We start from the raw sequence: 26510 nt of genomic DNA on the forward strand, positions 1-26510 counted from the left end.
CAGCGGCCTCTCCCGGAGCGGAGGAGAAAGGGAAATCGCCGCGGGCTTTGCTTGGGAGCGGCCGGGCTTCAAGCGCCTCTAGAGTTCTGCCGCGTAGCGTGAGGTGCGCCTCCGCGCTTCCATAGACCGCGGCGGCCAAACTGTGGCTCTCCAAATGACCATAGACTACAATTCCCATGAGCCCCTGCCAGCATACTGCAGAGGCTCATAGGAACTGTAATTCCTGGACATCTGGAGGGCTAGTTTGGCCACTCCTGTCATTGCCCTGCCAAGGGACTAAATGGGAAGGACTCTTAACGTATAGTGTGTGTCAGAAGGGGCCATCATTTTGGCAGATGTATGAAGCATTACTTTGGGCTGGTAAAAGTTTGGGTCCAGTGACACCTTTAAGGCCTGAACAAGGACTGAGTCCAGTGGCACGTTTGGCCAACCAAGTTTTATTCAAGGTGTGAGCTTCCCGCACATGCACGTTTCCTTAAACCTTGTAGGAACTGGGCATGAACATGAAAGCTCACACCTTGAAAAAAACTTGGACTTAATAGGACTTACAATCTTTGTTCTGCTACCTCAGTCCCACATGAATCTACCTTTAAGAAAGTTTTGTTCAGGATACAAGCTTTCATAAAGGTAAAGGTATCCCCTGTGCAAGCACCGAGTCATGTCTGACCCTTGGGGTGACGCCCTCCAGCGTTTTCATGGCAGACTCAATACGGGGTGGTTTGCCAGTGCCTTCCCCAGTCATTACCATTTACCCCCCAGCAAGCTGGGTACTCATTTTACCGACCTCGGAAGGATGGAAGGCTGAGTCAACCTTGAGCCGGCTGCTGGGACTGAACTCTCAACCTCATGGGCAAAGCTTTCAGACAGCTGCCTTTCCACTCTGCGCCACAAGAGGCTCACTACAAGCTTTCATATGCAAGCGCAATTCTTCAGATACCTTCTTCATGCTTAACAAAACAAAATCAGAGTCCAGTGGCACCTTTAAGACCAAAAAAAGATTTATTCAAGGCATGAGCTTTCAAGTGCAAGCACTCTTCCTCAGACTAGGTAAACTTTGTTGGTCTTAAAGGTGCCACTGGACTCTGATTTTGTTTTGTTGTGCTGCTTCAGACCAACATGGCTACCCACTTGAATCTTTCTTCATGCTTGTAAACAAAAACTTATACCTTGAACACATCTGTTGGTCTTGGACTTTGTTCTGCTCCTTCAGATCAGTAGGGCTAGACTCCTGAATCGATCTTCATTGGGTTGTTAGACAAGCATATACACAAAACTACAAAAGCAGAATTGGTGTGTGTGTGAGGGGGTGTAATTACTAAGGTCAGAAGGCACAGTTTCCCGGGACGCAAGAGCTTACCATCAGAATCCTGATGAAGAGGGCAACAACAACAAATGGTTCAGTTACTCTTTTAAAAACTTTTCTCCCCAATGAGGATGACAAAAAGCTTTGAACTATCTCCCATTTTCCCTTTCATCCAGCAGGGAGTAAAAGCTGGATCTACACAGATCCTAGCCCCCCCCCCCCCACACACACACACTCCAGTATCAAATCACGTCAAACCTAAACCACAGAGCGAGACTCAAGGCAGATTACAAACCACACTTGCATCTATAATTGATTCTTATCACTGTACAGCTCTCCATTTATTTTGCATACTGCCTCCAATTAAAACAATGTCAGGTGACATAGAAGCCTTGTTTAGCAATATTCAGCATGAATCAGTTTGCTGTCAGTCACCCAGTGACATCAACACATGTGAACTCATCCTTCCTGAGCCATTAAAAACTCCCAAAGATCTTAAATGAAACTAAGGCCTCCATGTTCAGTAAAGGAACACAATCACTGTTCAGAATTGCTCTGATTCAGGATTCTCATTCATTTCCCATATGTACCCAATTTTACCCCATTTTTTTCGAGTATTTATTCTTAGTACTAATACAGCACTTGTACTTTGTTGATTTTGGTTTGGTTAGGAACTAGATCTCAAACCATGGCATGTTAGAGCAAATCTGGATTCTAAAGGACTTCATTAGTAAAGAAAGTGGTGGACTGACAAACTCTGTGGGACATAAAGTTCAGATGCTGAAGTGAACATCCATTCACAGGCATTGTATGAACCCTGTACCATTGTAAATGCACCTGCCTGCTTTCTATTATTTTTTCACAGCTATAGATATAGTCTGGTGGAATGATTGCATATAACTGAATATGCCTACAATAATAGAAAATTCAGTTAAACCTATATCAGCTATTTGGCACACTCGAGAAGCTAATACAGCGACCATGATTGGCTAGCGGCACCAAGCATTTAACACTTTGTTAATCCACATTTTTTTGTGCAAGCAGCCACTGACATCCCCAAAAATAACAGACAGAATTTCAAAATGTCTTCCTCCACCAGCAATATATTTGAGCCCAAGTGCAAAAAATACTACAGAAAGGGTGTTCCTATGTTGTTGAGCACAACATGAAACAGAACTTTGAGAATATTTATTTTGCACATGATAATGGAAAATACTGTGCTGCTGATCAATCTGTTTTGAAATGCCCTCTCTGTGACACTAGCATTCACAATGCAGGGTGTGCAGGTTCTCATCCAGATCTTATCGTGTAGCCAGCAGCTATTTTGTTATTTAAGTGAGCTTCTTTTTTTGCCTGAACTTGATAAGAGAAGGCAGTTAATGGCTGGTGCTGTTTGAAAGTCTTCAGAGGAAGCTGTTACAAAGAATTAAAAGTTTTACTGGTTTAGAAATGTTCCCATTATGCACAGGAGTGATTCAAAATGCTAGTCATTTATTTAACAGATAAGAGTTGTTTCAGACACAATAAAGACCAAGTATTCATTTTGCTTATGAGTTTTATTTACATAGGAATTGTTACTAGTGGTCCTGAATGAAGGCTAGATCCCTTCTATTTACAATTTATATACATGTGTATACTTGAAAAGTAAGAAAACTGTACAAGAGAATCAAATAGAGGACATATACCGGAACTAAGTAAGTACATGAGAAAAATCAGACATTTTAACTTCAAACTGTATGTTGTAAGTAGTATTTAAATGTAGTTTTAAATTTGATAGCAACATAAATATTACAACATATCATAACTCAATTTTTAAAAAAAAACAGGTTCTGCAACTTTTTAACACTTGACAACTGAAGTAGTCTCACTCTTTTTTTAAATGCAATGATAAATTTGACTTCATTTCCACATACAGGGACCAGGTACAAAAAAGTCATAATGCAATTTTATTTACATTAATACTATCAAAATGGATTTAGAAAGACCAAGCATTAGCTGCTCAGAGTATTAAGAGGTATCCTCCCTCTCCACCCCCACCCACCCACCCACCCAGTCCTCCAGTTCAAAAGCCATTTTAAAATTCATTCAGGAGTGTGAAAGAAGTTGAAGAACTTCCTTGGGTTGCTTTTACAGTATCACGCTGATGTTAACTGAGAAAATATTGAGCCGACAGAATGCATTTGGGATTTTCATTATTGTACACGCTGGAGTTCCAAACTACTCAATTCTGCATCTTTAAGTGAAAAAAAGTTAATATACAGGGATTCAAAGTTTCAACATTAACATTCCTTAAAATGTGCAAAAGGACATCACTAGCTTATTAATTATACTAGTGTTTATCATCAAGTATAAGTCACTTTGATTAGTCAACAACAACAAAAATCATCTGATTTCCATGGAATAGCCATCTGATTTTCCTGTAAGCAAGCTGCCCACCCAGTATTTCAGCCACCAAAACTCTAGAAGAACCCAACTGGTTGCTCAAACAAGCATACCAGCCAAGCAGCCAGTTTGACCACTGCCAAAACACCTACCAATGACTGAAGGGACACTGGGTGAAAATTCCTCAGTTCCAACTTGCATACATTCACTTAACTGAAGAATGAAGCTGAGATTTCAGAGGACCTGGCAAGACATATCTAAAGCCTCCTATTACATGGCAAGCACATATGCCAAAAGACTAACTTGTTTGGTCCTAAGAATTTCACTGGTTAATTTTGGAGGTATTTGCACCAAAACATTTGGTTCAGGTAGCAGTTTTTTGGGCCTAACTTTAACACCTGCCTTCCTCTCAAAAGTGCCTTTGTGGTAATCATAAAAAGGTATCCCTCAAAACTTTAAGTACCAACAAAAGTTATTACAAATTTTATTGCATTAAACTTTAAATATTAAATATGCATTAGCCATTTTTTTTCAGTTTCACAAGTTTTTTTTATTACTTGCTTCTTGTGAAAAGCTATCTTTCCACAAAAAGCTCATTAATACTGGCAACAGGGCGAAGATTTCATCCAATTCCACCACTGCATTCAGTCAAATACTGTCTCTTCCTTGAGTCTCCCAAGCAGTTTCTCCTTAGTGGTTTTCATTGGGAAAATGTTTAGAATCCTTTAACAATCCGAGTGGTTTTCTACTTTACCATTAACCTTGAAGTTAACTTTTTAGTGCTGGACTATGATTTTTGTCTCCTTCTTTGCTATCCTTCATTAATGATGCAAACACCTGCAAAAACAATGTTTAAAGGTTAAATAAAGCACACTGATTAACATATATAAGTACCAATTGCCATAGTTTCTATACAGTGTACACCTTCCCACCAGCTGCCTCCTCATCTACAATTACAAATGCAGCCAAACAAAGTGCAAGTAGTCTCAGTCTGCAGATGGATCCTAGTACAACAGACACTGCATAGAGCACCCTACAGGCATCAACCTGATTCACTAAACACATTAAAACTTTCCTCACTCTGGATTTGACCACATTTTACTATTAAAAATTATTAACAGCTGAGATTTATATATACTGCCTGCACTAATGGACGGATTTCCTTAGGAGCAGAGGAACTCCAACGTCATTCCAATGACCTCGTAAGATTCTTACCATAACATACCCTTCCTCTTGAAACAGTGTGGGTGGGGGTGGTGGGTGAAGAAATGGGAGTTCTGATGCAGGATCAGCCTAAATAACTAGGAGAAGTATCTGTCTGACCACTGCTTGAAGATTGCAAGTACCTCCTTAGGCAGCCAATTCCACTGCTGAATTACTCTGACTGAGAAATGTTTTCCTGGTGTCTAGCTGGTCTACATGTAGCTTAAACCCATTACTGGGGGGCCCTATTCTCTGCTGCTGATGGGAATCATTCCCTAGCCTCCTCCAAGTGACCTTTCAAATACTTAATGAGAGTATTCATGTCCCCTCTCAACCTCCTCTTCCCCACGCTGAACACTTCCGAGTCGCTCAGCCTTTCCTCACAGGGCTTGGTCTCCAAATCATCCCTGTTGCTCTCCTCTGCACCCTCTCAGTTTTGTCCACATCCTTTCGGAAGTCAGGCCTCCAGAACTGCACACAGAACTCCAGGTGCAGTCTGATCAATGCAGTACACAGAGGGACTATGACGCCAACTCTGAATCGTACATGTTGGCATCACACTTTGTAAAGAAATATGAGTGATGAGTCCTACTGGCCAGAACCCTTCAGCAACCAGCCACTCTTGTTCAGATGCCATACTTTTAATTTTCAAGATCAGAAGATGTGCATTTGAGTACAGGTCACCTAGAAAGGCCTAGCAAGGAACCAAAATGCACCACTGCTGTAACATGCAGCAGACTCTCTACTACACAAAGGTATTTTCAAGATCCCTTTCAATTATCATCATGTATTCGGTCACACAATGATACCACTCACCTGAGCCCATTTTTTGTTACTATTCTGCATCTGAATAGATGCAATACAAGTGAAGAGCTTCTCCGATGTGATGTCTTCCGGTAGCTTTGTTAGAAACTGTGCTATATGAATGAAGTCCATCTGTAGGAGGATATCTTCATATAATCTAAGAATTCCTAATCCAGTTCTGAACAAAAATTCTTCTCCATCTCTACAAAAGACATCCCAGACACGACAGGCCAGATCAAGGGGTAGTGACTTGCTGTACAGGGTGAAGATCCTGAATTTTGAAATTATAAGCATCAGGCACAGGGGGACAAAGGACACGCCTGCAACTTTTGCTGCTTAAGTAGTGGTCTGGGTTTCTCTATTATCTACAAGTGTGAAAGTAATACTTTGGGTCTTCGAAATTAGCACTGACAGATTATCTTGCTTTTTAATCTATCGGATGCAAAACAACTCCTCTGGGGTTGGATCTTGTGAAAAGGGGGGATTTTCACTGATATTCCATCTGCTGCAGCCCTTCCCCTCGTGCTGTTCCTAAGGGTCCCTTGTCTCCCAAGAGCAGCATTTCAGAGGGCATTTTGAGCTGCAGCTAGAGGGAAGAGGCTGAGAAGTCATGCTTTCATGCACAGAACTCAGACAAGTTTCAATTTCTGCAGTTCATACAGAAGACAGCCTATTGGGGATACCTGAGGGAGAACAAGCTAATATAGTTCCCCTCATTTTCTGTCACAGAACTGCTGCTTTTCCATTCAAACATGTAATACCTAACATCAAATACTGTATATTTAATGCTTCATATCTGAAGAAGTGTGCTTATACACAAAAGTATATGTATCTGGAATAAAACTTTGTGGGTCTTAAAGGTACCACTTGGTTAATTTAACACTGTAAGGTAAAAGTATCCCCTGTGCAAGCACCGAGTCATGTCTGACCCTTGGGGTGACGCCCTCTAGCGTTTTCATGGCAGACTCAATACGGGGTGGTTTGCCAGTGCCTTCCCCAGTCATTACCGTTTACCCCCCAGCAAGCTGGGTACTCATTTTACCGACCTCGGAAGGATGGAAGGCTGAGTCAACCTTGAGCCGGCTGCTGGGATTGAACTCCCAGCCTCATGGGCAAAGCTTTCAGGCTGCATGTCTGCTGCCTTACCACTCTACGCCACAAGAGGTTCTTAATTTAATACTGTTCTAATACCAAATAATAACAAAAAGCTAACCTCGTCACCCCCAACATCCTTTTCTAGTCACATTTTACAGTAGTTACGGTTTTTATGTTGACAATCACAAGTAGATTTTTATTTTTCCAATGGCACTCATATCCCCTGAGCCCCCGGGGAGGGCGGTATATAAATATAATAAATAAATAAAAAATTCAACTGTGCACAGAGAGAAGCAAATCTAGGCAGTGCATAGAGATCTTAGCAACATCAGGGGCCAATTCCTAAATTTAGCAAGATGAAATCATAACACAAAATTTAGTAGAACAAAGTTTGTGTCCAGTGGCAGCTTTAAGGCCAACAAGGTTTTATTCAAGATACAAGCTTTCGTGGGCACATGCACTTTTTCGGGTACTTCAGAAAACATACAGCATGAACAAAACTTTGTTGGACTTAACGGTACCACTGGATTCAAACTGCGTCCTGCTGCTTCAGACAAACGCCCACCTGAATAAAACTGTATATTTAGCCAGTCTTTAACTTACCAATCTATTAAGTATATGTCTGGAGTAAGATTGTAGGTTTTAAAATGATGAAACAATTTGGGGAGGTTTTCCTCAAAAAACACTTCAAATGCTGCAAAGTACTTCAGCATCTGTGAACAAAACAGAAAAGCCTAAGAGTATTTTCCATGCAGGGGAAAAAGAAATGATGTGCCAACAAGGCTGCCGCCCTCAGAAACTATAAACCAGTCAGCAGATCATGAATGGGTGGATTAAAGGGAGTAAGACACAGCATTTAGTAGTGAAACTGCTGCCACTGAAGCATCTTCAGTTCTTGAGCAATGTGCTTTAGCTCAGATTTAACCAACATTCCTTCATGCAGTACTCACCCCCTACCCCAGATAAACAGATTGCTGCAGAAGTGATTAACAATCCAGATCACAAACAGTTTAGTGCCTCCTTCCTCTCTTTAGCTTTCATTTAAAAAGACTGCAGGATGGAAACTAGCCCAATGTTTTCAAAAAGGCATACTGCATTTGAAGAAACAGTAATTGTCAAGAGTACCACAACCAGAGAGGAGTAAACAGTGCCAATAAAGCATTTATCATTGCTCCTGTCAACCTGGAAATGTCAGCACCCGTGGAATTGATAAACGTTAACGCACGGCCACTGAGCTAGAAAACCGGCAATTCCACCGGCCATTTGCCACCCAGGGGCTTAATCGCAAAAATACAGTTTAAGCAGAATACAAATGTTACGGCAGTTCAAAGCAGACGTTTACCATGCTGTGATCCACACGGAAGAAGGCCAGCTGGCATGGCTTGTTCAGGAGGTTTGCAAAGGCAATGAAAGCATCCGCCTCTTCCAAGTTGAGAATGAGGACTGCAGCAATGAAGGACATTCCCTGGACCTTCAAGAAAACAGAATGGGAGGGGTGCTTCAGCAAGTAAGCACAACCTCATTTTTATATTAAGGCAAATACGTAAACGCCTGATACAGGATTAAGACAGCTGTTACATCTCCAAATTATCCTTCCATTTTTCTCTCACCCTTCTTCTAAAAGACTCATTTAAGTGTACACAAATAATCTCCACCCCTCCCTCCAAACGCCATTTTGTCCTCTTAAGCTGTGAGGGAAGGCAGACTGAGTGGTTACTTGCCCATGATTACTCAGTGAGTTTCATGGAGGAGGAGAGATTTGAACCTGGATCTTTCAGGTCCTAGTTTGATACCAACCTCTATACTACTACAGCTCTCAGTATGCACAGGCTGTGACAAAAGACTATGGAACTGTCACATTCAGTGTTATTGTATTTGTGCTGATCACATCTGTCTGCTTCACTGAAACAATGAACATAAATGAGTGAAGGCACGTAATTTAGGAACACCATCGTGAAGGCTAAAATGAAAGCTGGAGTCTGGAAAAGTCCCTGTTTTACAAAGACTATTTGCATGTCTATTTTGTAGTGTGTACAGTCACCAGGAAGCCCAGCAGAGGATATAAAGCATGTGTAAGAGTCTTAGAAACTGCAGCACAGCAATATCCCCACCCTACGGACCACACTTGCTTGTGATACAGCAAAGTTTGATGCAGGCTGAGCAGTAAGTTCAGTGAGGCTGCAGCCATAGACTCCCCCTCCAGTATGAGATGCAACAAAGATGGCCACCTTTACTACAGTCATCATAACAAATCTCTCACTGTACTATTTATTCATGTCAAAGAGCCCAGGTGTTTTGTAGAGACATTTGATTCAATACCCATGGTAATTATTCTTATAAATATTACTATACAATTTACAGAAGCTCTGCATTGCTAGTTCTCTATCTCCTGTACTAAAGCAAATACTGCAACATTAAGAGGATACTTACATATCCTACATCAGGTCTGTAACATGTATATGCTCCCAGGACACTGTGCAGAAGATCGTGATATGGGCCCCCCTAGAGAAGAGAAAGAGGACAAAAAAGTTGATGTCAAACCACAGAAACAAAATAGCTAGTTTTAAAATCAGTAAACATTCTCAAATAATCACTTTTTGAATAACTAACTTTTATCTATCAGTATATCTCATTCTCAGCACGGCCAAAGCTGTGGATACTTAAATCTGGAGATTAAAGCTATGGACGGACAAATCGGGGTGGGGTGGTGGGGAGAGACAGCTTGCAGGAAAAAATCTTTGCAGAGCCCTGTTTTGGCCTGTGAAAGAACAGCCAGAACTATCAGGTCTGTTAGCAGCCATCAGGCAACTTCACAGACTTGCATGCTTCACCCGCAACCGGCTACTAGCTACTATTCCTCAAAAGCCAGGAGGGTAGAGTGGTTAAAGTTTCAGAACTAGGAGACTCAGGTTCAAATCGACTCTGCTATGAAAGTTTACTGGGTAATTTTGGGTCTGTTACATATTCTCACCCTAAAAAACCTCAAAGGGCATTTATGAGGATAAAATGGAGAGGACAATGATATAAGGTGTTTGGGGTCCCTATTGTGAAGAAGGTAGGGTATAATGTAGTTGAGGACATTTGGCTGATAAAAGGTTGACTGGTGGAAAGAGAGAAGGAAGCAGGGAAACATGAGGATGCAGGAACTACCAGGAGGAAGGGAAGAGGAAATAGGGTGAGGAGGAGGACAGAGAGGAAAGTGATGTCCCCACCTCAAGTCCTCACAGATTTCTCATCTCACTACTCAGGTAGTTCCCACAGATAGAGGCAATGGAGGGGAAAGCTGAAGACAAAGGGACAGATAGAAGTAGGTTGGCTGGTGGGTGGGGAAAAAGAGAAGGAAGCAAGAAAAGGGAATAGGGTATAGGGGCTTTCAGGTAAAGGAAAAAAACAGTGAGGAGGGGGAAATGAGAGACCCCTGCAATCCTTCAAGGTCCCCCACTCATTTAATATATTTATAGTCTGCCTTTCTCAATGAAACACAAAAGGGATTAATATAGTGTAAATCAATGCAATCAATATGAGACATCTAATAGGCAGTGTACTAGGATTACAGAAATATGAACAAGCATAGAAATTAGATACAGAATGCAAATGCAATGCAGAAAAATGGGATTACATCTATAGAAAATAATGGAGCAACATCAGAATAACACAGTAAACTGATAATGTATTCTATACAGAGAATACAGCTCCTATCCTTTTATAGACCACCTTCCTGAACTTTCTGTTACAGTATAGCCCTATTATAGGAATGCCCTTCTGAACAACAGTTTTACAGAATTTATGGAATGACCTAAGTGAAGGAGCCATAGTGACCCCCTCAGACAAGCTATTCCACAATGTGGGGGTCTATGGGTTCATCTTGCCCATTTGCCGGGTGATACGTGCAGAAATCCTTGAACAGATGAGCAAAGCTACCATGATGGAGAATGGAAGGAGAGGTGGTCCTGCAGATATAAAGGTCCAAGGCTCTGCATATGATAGCCAGTAACTTGAACTGGACCCAGTAACTGGCAGGCAGCCAAGGAAGTGACTGCACATGGTGTGGGATATCCTTGCCCCTCCTGATAATAACCAAGCTGCAACAATCTGTAGCCACTAGCATCTTCACGCTAACTTTGAGGGAAGGCATATGTAAAGTGCATTACAATAGTGTTGTCTCAGTCTTAGCATGGCATGGATCCATGTGACTAGATCAGCACAACCAAGTCATGAGACCATCTTCCAGGCTTGATGAAGCTGGAGGAAATTCTTTTTGTGAGTGCATTCACTTGCTTCCCCAGCAGTAGTGCTGGGCATAGTATAACCTCTAGGCTCTTAAACATGACAACAAGGGTCAGTTGAACCCCGCTGAAGTGGTCAATACCGTGTCTTTGAAGGCCCTCAACCATTCCCATCCAAGAATGCTACATTTCAGTTGTAGTCACTTGGCAAATAGATATTTCCTGTTCTTACAGTGCTTGCTCCAAGTAAACACGGGCAAGTGTGAGCTAGTCAATGAAGCATTTAACCATGGTTAACTGTGGTTTGTGAAAAGTTCACAAACACCAGACCACCAGTTTTAATTCACATCCTCCAGACTGTACACATTGCCTGCTAGTTATGAAGAACTCAATACTGAGTTCAAAATACATGTGATCTAGCAGTAGGCTCTCTTAGATGCACACAGCCTACAAAGCAGGATTTCCCTTTCTCTTCTGGCCACAAGCCTTCTCTGGCAGTTCTGAAGCTGAAGAAGCAGCTTGTGGTACTCTTTAAAATCCTTTGCAGACCGGGGCCCAGGTATCTGAAGGAGGGATCTTCTCGATACCAGCTTCTATCAGTCTGAAAGCCCATTTTGGAGATCCCCTATTCCAAGAAACCTGCTTGCCTGCCATAAGATTTTTGAAGACTGTGCCCAGAAGACTGCCTTTTTGAAGACTGTGCCCAGTCCAGAGAACTGCCCTGTTAAAAGCAGTGTGTAACATATTTTCTCTGGATCGATTTTCCTAACTGTGCATGATATACTATTATAGCCAGCAATTGCTGGTCAAAATATTGATTTGTATGCCTTCTCTGGCCCAATTCTGAACCAAAAGGACAATGCTTTTAGCTTGTGGTCCTTGTATAGGGCCCTTGGGCAGGTTAGTGCATGTACTTTGGATGCAGCACTGGTGTAGTTCTAAGTGATAAACATGGTATGTTAGGACAGTGTTTATGAATTTCATCCTGGAAGCTGCTTTGAGCCCAGACAGAAGCAGTGCATAAATCTTGAAAGTAAACAAGAAAAAAGGCACATATTCCACTGGATAGGCAGTTTCTTTACAAAAATTAGTTTGGGATATGCAATTAGGAATTTCCCCCTTATTGTTTATTAGGAAACGACAAGTTAAACAACAAGGAAAGTGAATTAAACTTTTGACAATTTAATAAGTCATTTAGCTCATATGACTGGCTTATTTTAGAAGTTAAAAAAAATTAACCTATACACTTATGTTTGGCGCTTAAAACAAAACAGGAATTGAAAATTAAGTTCAGTTTGTGAATTGGCCAGGAACACAACCTGGCCCAAGCAAACCAAGAAGGGAATCAGCAGACTAAAAATAGAACACCAAACACACAAACTAATAATAAAGTTTCAAATTATCTTTCTCTTTCACTGTATCTATGAGCCCCAACTGGAGTGCAGCTCTAGGAATCTAATCATGGTAAACTCAACATTCACTGAATATTGTACGGTAAATGATGACTGCTTTTTAATTTAATCAACAGCAGGAGGAGAAGATGCTCAATTCATGGCTATTTGGGGAGCACATGGATAAGTTTTCAGCTTCTTTATCCTCCATCCTACACCCAGTAGTCTCTCCCTGTGCTGAACCCCGTATGGGAAGGCAATATAAAAATCTAATAAATAAATAGGTAGGTAGACAAACAAACAAACTGCATTTTAAGCTCCTTTATACAGGAATCGGCCACCATTATTATTATTATTCTAAAATGCTAACCATGCTGGGGGCACTGAGAATACCTAATCACAACACGATGTTCGAAGTGTACATACACATGTATATAAGGTGGCAGAAATGTATGTCTTCACCCCTTTTCATTAAAATATAGGCAGGCAGATAGCCAATTATTTCCTGCTTTTTAGACTATTAAAACCTTGGTTCATATGTAGTGGATCTGACAAACCCTAAAACTGGCTTTCAGAAAGCTGTTTTTCCTAGCTGCAGTAAGAGCCCTCCCCAACATGTCCATATCATCTATGGCCGCACACACGCCTTTTACCCAAGACAAAGAAAAGGCACATGAGCTGGAAAAATTGCTCCACATGCTTAGTTAGAAAATGGTGTGACATTCATTTTGTCCCTGTGCAGTGGGAATCTGCAAGTATCTGTGACATTTGCTAGCCTAAAGTAACATTACTGCTGCTCTCTGTCTCTCCCTTCACTGTAATCCACTGCAGTGCAGTTGGTACTCGTAATGTATCTTGGGGTGGTGACAACAGCATGCCCCTCCCCTCCATACCATGCTAATCTTACAGCTCTCTGGCTCATGACCATAAAAATAATTTCTTTAATTTCTAACGCAGTAACCTCTTCAAGATCCTAAAATGGACACAAAAAGCTACAAAGCCTTTCACTGATTCAATTGGATGGGCTGCAAAGGAAAAGCTACCTACTGACTAACTTCTAAGCAAAGTCAAAATGTTTTACCTTCTGAAAAATATAGAGGGATGGAAAAGTGCGGGATATATCCAATTTTATTAGTTCCAAACTAGCCTCCCGGTCAGCCACCGATACTCCAGCATCTATTTAAAGCATGTAGATTTAGAGACATTTCTATATATTAGTTTACATAAGCATGTTAAAAAGTATGTCATAATCCTACACACAGTATCAGATCATTAAAGGTAAAGGTAGAGGTATCCCCTGTGCAAGCACCGAGTCATGTCTGACCCTTGGGGTGACGCCCTCTAGTGTTTTCATGGCAGACTCAATACAGGGTGGTTTGCCAGTGCCTTCCCCAGTCATTACCGTTTACCCCCCAGCAAGCTGGGTACTCATTTTACTGACCTCGGAAGGATGGAAGGCTGAGTCAACCTTGAGCTGGCTGCTGGGATTGAACTCCCAGCCTCATGGGCAGAGCTTCGGACAGCATGTTGGCTGCCTTACCACCCTGCGCCACAAGAGGCTTTTATCAGATCATTACATCACATCAAACTCTTTGAGGGCAAGATCACCTCCACAGAGGGAGAAGGGAGGTGAGCACGTTACTTCATATGACTGGGTTTGTTTTGTTTTGTTTTTTTTAATCTGCAAAAAAGTAACATTTGACATACTCTTACAAGGCTAATTTATAATGCAAAAGAGCCCCTTCACTACAGTTATATTAAAGCATTCAGGATACTACTGCAGAGAAAGAACGTTTCAGCAATGTTGCCATTTCTCTCTCCAGAGATCAAGACATTTGCATTAGATGGTTCTGCTGGGAAAGAACAGACTCTCTACCCCACCCCAATTTCTGAAATACTCAAAAGACTCAACTAAACAAGCAGACTTTCTGTTGAACTGGTACATCCAGTTTACCACCCTCTTGTTATACAAGAAAAGAGGCTCACACTTTTGATGAAGTGAGAACAACCAAACCTGATACAATCTGACTTAGCAGAGGTGGTCTCAGAAGTAAGCTTTGGGCTTTAAATGCCAAAGCCATACAACATTTGTTTTCACTGGACAAGAGACTGCTCTATCCTAATGATCTGCTGCACTAACAGAGGAGTAGATCTCTGAAAGCATTCAGCAATATTATGTGGTACAGCCTACTCAGAGCAGTATAACTTCATACTTAATGGGGAAGGTCACATGCCATTTGACACTCCACCATGTAAAATGCCCCAATAACAATACTTGGTGTAGTGACCTTGGTCTCGCCACAGCACTGATCAAGCTGTTCTGACTGAGCAGTGATAGCAGGGCTCTCTCAGCCTCACCCACCTCACAGGGTGTCTGTTGTGGGGAGAGGAAAGGGAAGGCGAATGTAAGCCGCTTTGAGACTCCTGGTAGAGAAAAGTGGCATATAGTAACTGGCTCTTCTTCTATATGAGCTTGAAAGGGAGAAAAGTTTAACCCGTATTCTTCTCCCCTACATGTTTGCATTCTAAAAGTTAACATCCTTCACCTTCTAGTACAGACTAGGAGGTTGTAAGCTCTTAGAATCTTGTCAGTATAATATACACAAAGCAAAATATGTTACAAATTGCAACTAGACTTCTAACTCACCTTCTGTGTCATTCTCGGCACCTGTCTCCCCAAAACTTTTCCATCGCTCCTTGGCTCTGGATAAGAAGATTTCATAGAGTTCTGCAAAACATATATATAGCAAAATAAAACTCAAAGTCAATTTTAGCATAAATTTATTGAAGTAGAAATGCATAACTGTGTTCAGCCTAGAGTGAGCAGTATGCTTTTCACATCAAGACATTTAAAAATGAGGAGATTCACATCTGCTGTAGACTTCAAGCTACTATTTTGGGGACAGTCACTAAAATTAAGTGACTCCAATCTATGCCCTACAACCTGCTAAAACACACATGCTAAAGCAGTTAAAGCAACATTAGTGATTTTTGCTGAGAACTGGAATCCAGAACGTACTTGGCTTTACTAGTAAGTATTTGCTTCATTAAAAAGTGGTGTTTTAAAGTCAGCAGTATCCTCAAACAGAATCTTCAGCTAGCAGCCTCTGATATTTACAGTTATAGGTTGTGTGCATATCCATCCACACACAAATAACCAGTTTTAGATTTTTGATATACATTTCTGGAGATAGTGGGAGAAGGATTTTTATTTTTATTGTTCTGTTTTGAAACTGGTACTGGAGAGCACATCTTCTCCAAGAAGGAAAGCAAAAATATTATACTGGTGTTGCAGTATGATTTTCTCTCAGCCGAAAGGAAGTCTGTGCCTCGCCAAGAGAAGCAAATTCTCCTAGCTTCACAGAAACCAGGCTTGTATCAAATATTCAGTTACAGACCACCACTTCTCTGAGTAGGTCTCCATGCTTTTTCACATACCAGGAGTGATATTCAGTTCATTTCCTACAGCAAGACTCCAAACCTTCCCACGTACGCTTGGAGGTAACCCTTGCCACCACAATTCCCGAACTCTTCTTGTGGAACGCCTAAAGAGAGAGAAAGCATTTTTTTTCTTGCTTATAAAGCCAACGCTCAGTGCTCATCTCCTGCAAAAGCACTGCTGTCGTCATGGGAAATAGGACTGCTATGGATATTCTACCCACAAGAGTGCCAGTTCGTACAAAAGGGACCTAAATGTGACCCATGCCAGGACTGAGTTGAATGGAAGCTTCAAGCACTCCCCAGAAGTAAAAGAGTGGACACCCAGAACTGGGAAGGGCAGGCTATAAAAATATATTGTTGTTATGTATGACATACCCCTAAGGCATCACTGCAGCTTGTAGCTTCTTGATGTTTGAATTGGCTTGCCTTATTGTATGCTGATCACCCTTTCCCCATTCATCCTCCAGCTGTTGCTTATATGCAGATTTCCCTAACTTCTGTGATTATGCTCACAAGCCCAGCCCCCCTTCAAGCATGTCAGCTGAGCATCAATAATAGCAAGTGTTATCCTAACTTGACGAATATCAGAAATACAGTCCTAAAGAGAGTTATACCTTTCTAAGTCCACTGTCTCCAAGATAACTCTACTTCAAATTGCACACACCTTAATCACACCCTTCTGGTCTATGTTCTTCCTCTGATCTTATGGGATGTTCCAAGATCTTTCCTTCCAAGGTCTTTCCTTCAACTCAGGCATTTTCGAAGAACTGTGTTTCCATATCACACCTTGAGAGCCAGCTTGGTGTAGTGGTTAGGAGCTCTGACTTCTAATCTGGTGAGCCGGATTTGAATTTCCTCCACATGCAGCCAGCTGGGTGACCTTGGGCTCGCCACAGCACTGATAAAGCTGTTCTGACCGAGCAGTGATATCAGGGCTCTCTCAGCCTCACCCACTTCACAGCATGTTTGTTGTGGGGAGAGGAAAGGGAAGGTGATTGTAAGCTACTTTGAGACTCTTTCTGGTAGAGGAAAGCAGCATATAAAACCCAACTCTTCTTTTGTGGAAGTAAGATGACTTTGTGGGACAGGCAGCAATGCTTCCTCAGCAAAGCAGGGGTTTTTGCCCACAGCCTCTTTGAGCACCATTGAACATTCACCGCATAATTTTCTGAGAAGCGGCTAATGACAATAATGCCTTGCTCCAGTATCTTTGGGTCCTGACTAGGATGGCCCAATATTGTCTGATATTGTTAAATCTCAGAAGCAAAGCAGAATTAGCCCTGGTTGGTATTTGGATGGGAGACCACCAAGGAAGTCCAGGGTAGCTATGCACTTACCATACACGGGCTGTGACCTGATGGCACTTTCCACCCCCCACACAGACTGCTTCAGCCATATTAGTGAATGCCAGACCAAGAAGCAACTCTAAACCTGCATCAGCCCAAAGAATCGGTTGCGGATTGTCAGCAAATGCCGGAATTCTTAAGAGGGATCCAGAAATCTGTATCAATCTTCTGTTACTAAGTGTGAAATTACTTACATGCTCTCCCAGTTAGGCAGTATTTCATTGATCCAGATCACCATCGCACTAGCAATATTCTCCTCTTGCTTGAAGCGTTCTTTCATTATTTTCTTCCGCCTGTGGGCATCCTTAATTTCTGCTCAACCAAAAAGATCGGAAAAGTTTGCACTAAGAGAATGAATTCGAAAGCTAATTTATTCATTGGGGTCCCTGAAATATGAATAATTTACAAATGTTCTTAATACTTCACCTTTATATTGATATGCTCTCTACATATATGCTGGTTTCCATGTTGGAATATATAAGCAGGAAAAAATTGGCTGTACTTGCTCTGCTAACAAATAACTCTCCAGCAACTATTCAAAAATAAACTGGTAAGCATACCACTTTAATCTGGAATTTTATACAGTTTGCTTTGTAATGTCTGTTATCAATTTCTTCAACATTCTAATGAAGTAAGAAGGTTTTTTAAAGTTTCGTGAGAGGGTGTACACCAGCCTAATTTGGTAGAACAATCATTTTAAAACAGCCTCCAGATAAACTGTTATAGAAAATGTTCATACTAGATGACTTATGAATTATGACAAGCCAAGTGATGGTTTGATCAAAGTCTCAGAACTCAATAATAGCTCAGGAACTCCTTTAATTACAGCTGATTCTAATTAAACAGTGGCTCTGCTTCGAAGTAGCCACAAATTTAAATTTCTCATTCTGATGAGAATGACAGATACAGCAAGGATTTCATGTATGCTTTTTAAAAAGGAGATGCTACATTTGTACATCTACTCCATGTTCTTAGCTTCACCAGTAACAACAGCCATAGATTGGGGTGGGGTGTATAATAAGGTCTGGGCTTGTGACTTCACACTGAGGCAGAATTTCTGTATAGTACTGGTGGATGAACAGGCAAGGACAAACTGCAACTTCCTAAGCCTAATATCATGCATGACAGTTCAAAGGCTTAATAAACCTCTTCCTCTGTTGTTCATCTGGGGGGGCAGAAACCAAGGTCTCATATTCCTCAAATGCTACAAAGCATGACTGGTGGACTGTCCCACTTGTGAAACCACTACTGACTGAATGCGGACACCAAGTATATATATATATATATACACACCTGGCAAGCTGTCTCATGGTGGGTTACAGAGAAAACCCCACATAAAACATCAATAATAAATCCATTAAAAACACCCCCCGGCCGAAACAACTCCAAGCCCTATAGCCCCTGCAGCTGCCTCCAAGGGGGATCCCCAGATTGCCGGCTGTCCACCAACAGCAATGAATGGCTAGGTGGAGATCTCTTTCTAAAGTTTCAGAACCTAACACAGGGTTAATGTGAGGATAAAAATGGAGGGAAGAAGAACAATGGAAGCTGCTTTGGTCCCCAGCAGGGAGAAAGATGGCAAAAAATAAATTCAGAAAGTACCATCTATGAATGAGCCTCACATATGTTAATTGCAGCTTCCTCTTGCAAAATATGTTAGTAGCAAGTCACCGCTTCCGTTTCTTCTGTCAGCAGAAAGTGCAAGTGTTTAGAAATATGTGTATATATAATTATTGAGTAGCAAATTCAAAGCAGTGTATGAAGAAAGCCTGAAAATTAGTGTTTCTAGTTCCTCATTTACCTGTTGGGCTCCTACAGTGGACTGTGCAAAAGTGCAGAAGCAACAATACTTTTAAAGGAAGGTGAAACCAAACTTTAGAGTTTGAATTGTACTGCTCCTACATGTTCAACCCAGGATCTTCTCTGAACATGAAGTGAGGACTGATTCACAGAAGCTCATACTTTGCCACAAATTGTGTTAGTCTTTAAGGTGCTACTGGACCCTTGTTCTTTTCTACTACTACAGACAGACTAACACAGCTACCCATCTTGATCTATCCCAACATGTTGGTAGATTCAGGTGGGTAGCTGTGTTGGTCTGAAGCAGCAGAACTAAGTTTGAGTGCAGCCGCACCTTTAAGACGAGCCAAGTTTTATTCAAGGTATGAGCTTTTGTGTGCAAGCACACTTCCTGGTCTTAAAGGTGCTACTGCACTCACTTTGTTCTATTATCCCAAGGTGTGTTTAACATGATGACCCTTATGCTACTGTACGGACCAATAAAGCCGTTATACACCAACCTTACCTCTTTTTTTTGCTTCTGCTACCATTTCATCATATTCTTGTCTGTGGCGTAAAGCCTCTTCTACAGATTTGGCAGGTAGATTCCTGAAAACAAATTTTAAGTAAATATAGGGGTGGCTGAAAGAAATTCAAGATTTAGTTTCCCACACATAACAGCAGCATTTGTGCCATTGCTGGTTCAACAGTTCTTCTTTGCTGAAGCCTTCATGCATGGGTGAGGGAGAATTCATGCCTAACCAAAGCTACAAATAGAGATTGGGGCCTTCTGGAACTATCAACATTCTGAAGGACTTGCAAGATGGCATTCTTCTGCCAGGCATACAGTTGAGGCCAGAATGAGCAAAGGAAACATCATACTGGGCCTCCCTCCTCTCCTCTCTGCTTCCCCTTCATGAGTAATCAGGTAAAATTTGATGACTGGAGCCTCTGCTCCCAGTCTATATTTTTAACTACTACTGGGCTTATGCATTATTTTATGATTTATAATTTAATGGTTTTAAATTTTGTATTATACAGTTTTATGTTAACTGCCCTGAGCACACTTTTGCAGGGAGGGTGCCATCTATAAATTAAACTAACTAAATAAAAGATAATGTATTAACCTGTATTACACAGCAAAAGGTATGCTTACCAGCAGCCAATTATCAGCTTTTAAAAACTGTTTAACCAACAGCCTCCCCCCAAAGAATGTCATTTTTGAGGTTTGCTTTCAAGTATGATAATCAAAATGTGACTTCAATATTGTAACTCTGCTCCAAATCACTACTAAAATAAAGCATCAAGGAAATGACAAACTTCTATTATGATACGTTTACAAAAGTTATGCCCTCTGTATTACTATCTTCTCTCAGCTAGGGAAAAGGAAGAAAAGTTAAGTCCTTTTAAAGGTTTACATGAGTTTGCCCTCAGGTATCCACTTATACCCTCTTTTACGTATATAGATGAGCAATGTGACTAATAAAGATATACAGTTAACCTCAGTGGGAAGTGGACTGTGTCCTCTGCTTGCTGAAAAGCAAGCACTAGTTTGCTAAGCATCTAAGCATATCCTATCATTTGTTTCTACACAAAATGCTTTATTAGAAGAATTCACATTTACTTACGATGGCCGATCCTCCAAAATAAGGGCAGTAGTTGAAAGTGGCTCAAATTCAAAGTGCCTTCGTCTTGTTGCTTGGGGCATAGGTTTAGACACTTTTCCTGTTCTTGCTTCATATTCCTAAAAAAAAAAAAAAGATTGACTAGCTTATAGCACTCTGTCTAGTTCTAATAACAGCTAGAAACCATGCAGTAGTAGTTGGAGACTGAGGAGTGAGAGGTGTTACATTTGATATGTGTGTATGTGAGCATATATGCACTTGTGGCCAAATGAACCTTGGGTTATTTAGAGTGGGCAGGAAATAAAAAGGTAAAAATTCAGGAAACACATGGGAAAACGCATGTTATCTACTGAATGAGATTCTGACTTCTGAATCTTAATTGCCAAAAGCACTGTAATATCTGAGCATCTTGTGTCTAATTCAGATATGAACAATTCACATATGAATGCAGCAACCTTATCACAGAAAAATAAAGACCTTATAAGCAATGTGTTTTTCTCTCATCAGTACACAAAGCTAAATGGAACAAAAATGAAGTTGAACATTAATCAGGAGCTCCAAACACTGAACAAAAATCAGTTTAAAAGAAAATAGATACTATACACTCAGGAGCACCAAGTAAACACATCAGTTTTCACATTAAAAACAGCTCTGCTCCTTCTTGAACTTTCCCGTCACTTTAAATTAACTGCACATAAACCATCAGGGAATATTTTATCCTGTTTACTGAAAATGTATTGCATAATAGGGTTGGGTATCTCATAGTACAATCAAAATGTGATGCCATCTTTTAATTTTTAGTACAGATTAAGAGCTGCTTTGGACCTGCTAGAGTTTACGGACTCAGAAGAAGGTGCAGCAAGCTGATGGCCTCACAAGCAAAGTATGCTAGGTGTTGGTCCTAAAACACAAAAGAGCGCTTCATTCAATGCATCTGTGAACAGAAACCATTGTGGCACCCCACCAGTTTTAATTAGCTAGGTAAATGTAAGGCATTACCTGCAATGACAGTGATATAGGAGCTGCAGCATTCCTTGGCCTGAACCCACTATGGGGTGGCTGTTACTTTAGAGGAGGGCTCTGAAAACTGCTTCTATTTATAGACATCCCAACAACAGAAGAGAAAGACAAGTCCTTACTGTCTTCCGTTATCTTGGAGGAGGTTAATTCCATTGACAGAAACTGCATTGAAGATTTTTTCCAAGTAACCAATACTTAGAGAGCTAAATTATATACCACAGGTACACATAACATTCTAACCAAATAACTTTGAAATGATTCTACTGAAACTAGGGAAATTCAGTTCTGTAGAATGTGTCTGAATGGAATTTTCTATAGTGGAGCATTACAAAAATTGCACTGCAATTCTAAATTAGTTATTATCATCAGCATAAATTTCAATACATCCCTCTCCACAATGGGCTCAGTGACTCACAACAATAAAACCACATATGCAAGAATAATCTGTAACCATTAATAAAAGGGTGCTGGGGGAGACTGGGACTCGGCTGTCCCAGCTGTCCCATTCCTGATTGGCTGTCCTTCCAAAGAACAGCCAACCAGGATGAATATCCTGCCTCTGCTTGCATCCCCCTCCAACTTCTTCCATTTGGAAGAAGTTCCAGCCTGGTAAGCAGGAGCTTGGAGGGAGGGCAGCGGGCCTGGAACTGTGGGCCAGTGGTGGTGGTGAACCCATATTGGTACTCCCGCTGCCCCAAGCAGCTTCAGCTGTGGCCTTGCCAGGCCTTGGTAGAGCTGCCGGGACAGCAGGAGGAGCAGACTACCTGCCAGCACTTCCCCCTCCTGTCCCCAAAAGGCCTGCTGAGGCCTCTCCAGGCCTTTGTTGGCCTGCCTGGGGCAGGGAGTGGTGGCCTAGAGCCCATTGTATTCAGGGATACAATGGACTTTTCTGCTAGTACTAATAAATAATAAAGCGCAATTAAAACACACACATCCCTCCCCCGGCTACCCAGACTGAAGAAGGTATAAATAAAATTATATAGGGGGAGCTAAGGAGAAGAGAGGCCTGCGTAGCTTCAAACAACCCTGGTCTCCATCATAGGCCTGGCAGAAAAGTGCTGTTTACAGGGCCTGCAGAACTTTGACCGCTCCGTCAGGGCCCGGATCTCAGCCGGAAACTCATTCCACCAGGCTGGGAGGCCAAGCAAATGTCTTTGGGGCCAGGGATAGCCAACAAATTGGTGTTGGTAGAGTGCAATGCTTTCTGAGGAACATACTGGGAGAAACAGTTATTCAGATATGCAGGGCCCAGAGTGCATAGGGTTTTAAAGGTAAGTATCAAAACCCTGAACCTGATCCAGAATTCTACCAATAACCAATGTAGCTACTGGAAGGCAGGTCAAATTTGAGTCCTCCATGGGGTCCCCCCATGAGGACCTCTGGCCCTGCATTTTTCAACAACTGTAATCTCCAGATCAGGGCCAGGAGTAACCTTGCATAGTGTGAGTTACAGTAATCCAATCTACATCCCTGTGGCTATGTCTCCCAGGGCGGGTGCTAGTAGCTTCATCTGACGCAGATGATAAAATACCTGACAAGCTCTATTTCGTGACCTGCGCCTTCATTGATGGGGTATCAAAGGTCACCCAAAGTTTTTGATGCTGTACAAAACTGTTAACTGTACTCCATCAAGGCAAGGGAGGCATGCTTCAAAGGCAATCCAGAATGTGCAAAGCAGGTGACTCTGTATGACAGAGCCACTGAAAAAGGAGGAGGACACCAGGCGTGGAAACACTAAGTAAAAGATGAGCATTTCATGCTTTAAAATTTAGCTGGATAGGGAAAAAGATATCCAAAGAATTACTTTCAGAAGTAAGGAACTGGATCCCCAGCTAAATTTTCCACAAAGGGAGACTTTTCTTAAATTTTTGCCAGTTCATTGACTGTGCTTGCTATCAATGAAAAATTTAGTTGGGATACAACCCAATGAATTAATTTTCATTCACAGATCGGGGGATAAGAACCCAAGTTGCTAGTGAACATAAGCTCTAGATCAGGGATTCCTAACCAGGGGTCCATAGATCCCTGGGGGTCCACAGGGCTCCAGAATGGGTCCACAGCCTGTCTCCTCCTGCTTGAATAGACTTGGCCACAAGCTAGGCAACTGGCCACCTCTGCTTGGAGGGCTCAGTGGGTAGGCCATGGGAGTAAAATTCAAATGGAAGGAGTCACTTGCGGTGTGTTATGGGAAGTCTGGGCTGTCTTCTCAGCTCCTGACCTTTCTGGTGTACATGAGGCAGAGCCGCTGTAGTAATAGTAAAGGTGGAGTGAGGGAGCAAAAGGAAGGCAAAGGGTGCAGATGGTGATGCCGCCACTTCCAGGGGCATGGCAGGAAGCTGGAGCAGTTAATATCACTTCCGGGGGTCCTCAAAGCCTGAACATTTATTTCAGGGGCTCCTCCATAGTCAAAAGGTTGAAAAGGGCTTGCCAAATTCTAGTATTGTGTATAACTAGAATTGTGTAGTGTTGGGGAAGGGGGGGGGAAATCTTTACCAAGGTAATCTACATTCTGCTTAATTAAATCTTGTTTAAGTTAACATGCAGTGGTGAAACCTCACCTCATCACCAGTACAGTTCTCTTTAGCCCTCTTTAATTTAGGATATTCCACATGTGAGTGCCCACTATATTTACAAGATCACATGCACAGCCACAAGGGACTAGAGGAAAACTTTAGCATTCCTCTTTTAAATTATGAGGCCAAGAAATTCTCTGTGCCTTCCATGATTAGTTACGGCTTTCACTACAGCAATACTGAATAGGTTTTTCAGGCTGGCTTGCCTGGGTGTCTTTGCCTTAAACACTGTAATTTTAACAATAGTTTGCCATCTACAAGATAGAAAATCAAAAGAGCCCTGTTTTGGAAATCCTTTCGCTCTGTCAGTAATGGAATGCATAAAGGGCAAGGAAGACATGCAAAACTCTGAACACTAATACTCATTGTTTACTTTGTGTACATGTGACTGGAACATAAAATTTATTTGAATCCTCTGCCTATGTAGCATAATGTCCAGCTAAACTGTATAACAACTGAAGTCAGGGGTCTTGACTGCAGACACCACTGGAATTTCTGACCAAGAGTGGTGAGCACAACCACAGAATGGCTGTTGCAAAAGGCAAAGGCAACCTGAGTATGACAGGGAATAAAGTCATGCTTAACTCTGGTAATAAGTCTTCTAGATTTCAGACAGAAGCTCCATTCAACAGAATGACTTTTAAAATGAGCATATTAATTAAAAATATTTCCTTGCATATACACAATTAGTTCCTGGATGCAGTAGTCCAATGGATAAGGGGGAGCTGGCTGAAGTTGAATCCATCCAAGACAGAGAGTCATGTGGCTGGGAAAGACTGAAATGCTAGCTGGAGGGTCACTCCCAAGACTCGATTATGTCCAGGTCACAGCTTTAGACTCTCTAAAGAGCCTTAAGAGGTGGTTGGATTCTGTGCTACCACTGAATAAACAAGCGTCCATTGTAGCATGGTAAGCATTTTTTCCATCTGCGGGCTCTTTATTTGTCCTGGTCAGACCTTGCCACATTGATCCATGGAACAGTCACCTCTCAACTGAAATATTGCAATTCACTCTACATAGGGCTATCTCTGAAAATGCTTTGGAAATGGCAGGTGGTCCAGAATGCTGCTGTCAGGTTGCTGACTGGAATAGCATGGTCAGCTAATGTTGCTCCAATTCTGCAGCAGTTGCACTGGCTACCAATTAATTGTGGAATCCAATTCAAGGTGTTGATGTTAACCTTTAAAGCACTTAATGGCCTGAGACCCTCATACTTTGCCCACAAAGATATTGCAACCAACACTGTGGAACTTCCCAGACAGAGAAGATCTCCCTGTTCTGGATCTCAGAAGCTCAGCAGAATCAACCCTGGCTTGTATTCAGAAACAAGACCTCCAAGGAATACCAGGGTCCTGACATAGAGGAGAGAAAGGCAGCCAATGGCAAACCACCTCTGAATGTCTCTTGTCCTGAAAACATTACAGATCATCATAAGTCAGCTGTGACTTGATGACAAAATAGTAGTTTTTACTGCAAGTTATGCTATTTTTTTAAACAAATGTTTATGATATCCTGAGTAGGTTTAAGAAAAAATGTAAATGATAAATAATGTAACTGTTTAGATTACAATTTTAATAAAGTATAGAAAGGACTGGAAAAACAAGGAAACCATGATACAAATGAGGATATGGGTCCCTCCCAGGCTCAGTATCCACTGAGAGAAATATCTGAGAAGGGTTTTTTAGTCCTTGGGAATTGAATTAGCAGCTACCATCAGGATGCAAGACTTAGCATTAAAGCATCAGATTCTAGCAGCATTGCTATTGAGATCAGGCTACAACTTCCCAACATGTGTAAAATAGATCTTGAAGGTTGCCAGCCTCTTTTCCTAATTTTAGATATCTACTGGGTCAAACTCCAGTTTAATGATTTTACACTCATGGCCAGCATAACTGCTACATAAAGTTGCTTAAAATTGGTAGTGGAGGAGAACAAAGGAGTATCCTAATTTTCTGCAGCTTAGTTAGACATGTTTAAAATAGAAGATTAAAAAAATTCATTAGTGTGTGGCAGTTTTATATCTGGAGTAGCATGAAGGAATACTGAGATTCTTCTAATTAGGTTTTTAGGTGCTCAGGAAACCAAACACTTAGTGTTTTAGCTCTTCCTGCTCTCTTTGATAGTTTCACTTCTCTCATTATTATCTACCACTATCCATAAATAAATATCCTGACTGCTGAGAAAAGCACAGTGTGAAGACCATATAATTCCTGTCATTATTTGGGAGGTATCAAGAGAAGTCCCTGCACCATACCATTTCCTAGAACCCTGCCTCTATGTTCTAGAACAGGGGTGGGCAAACTATGGCCCTCCAGATGTCCA

The 26510-nt window shown here is 41.5% G+C and overlaps 1 protein-coding gene across 6 annotated transcripts in view; it reads right to left on the bottom strand.

Moving 5' to 3' along the window:
• Positions 1–4209: 4209 nt before the first annotated feature.
• The window catches only part of TBC1D12 (TBC1 domain family member 12), a 49682-nt gene continuing 27381 nt past the window's right edge, over positions 4210–26510 (bottom strand). For all 6 annotated transcript variants that reach the window (XM_077350307.1, XM_077350308.1, XM_077350305.1 and 3 more), the window contains 11 exons: positions 20599–20714; positions 19497–19579; positions 17386–17503; positions 15843–15949; positions 15052–15132; positions 13486–13580; positions 9218–9289; positions 8130–8258; positions 7391–7500; positions 5705–5963; positions 4210–4522 (listed from right to left, as the gene is read on the bottom strand). In XM_077350307.1, coding sequence (XP_077206422.1) covers positions 4454–4522; positions 5705–5963; positions 7391–7500; positions 8130–8258; positions 9218–9289; positions 13486–13580; positions 15052–15132; positions 15843–15949; positions 17386–17503; positions 19497–19579; positions 20599–20714 — 1239 coding nt within the window. In that variant the 3' untranslated portion in view covers positions 4210–4453. The remainder of the gene's footprint in view (positions 4523–5704; positions 5964–7390; positions 7501–8129; positions 8259–9217; positions 9290–13485; positions 13581–15051; positions 15133–15842; positions 15950–17385; positions 17504–19496; positions 19580–20598; positions 20715–26510) is intronic.

Source organism: Paroedura picta, chromosome 8, assembly GCF_049243985.1.
Source record: "Paroedura picta isolate Pp20150507F chromosome 8, Ppicta_v3.0, whole genome shotgun sequence".
NCBI lineage: Eukaryota > Metazoa > Chordata > Lepidosauria > Squamata > Gekkonidae > Paroedura > Paroedura picta.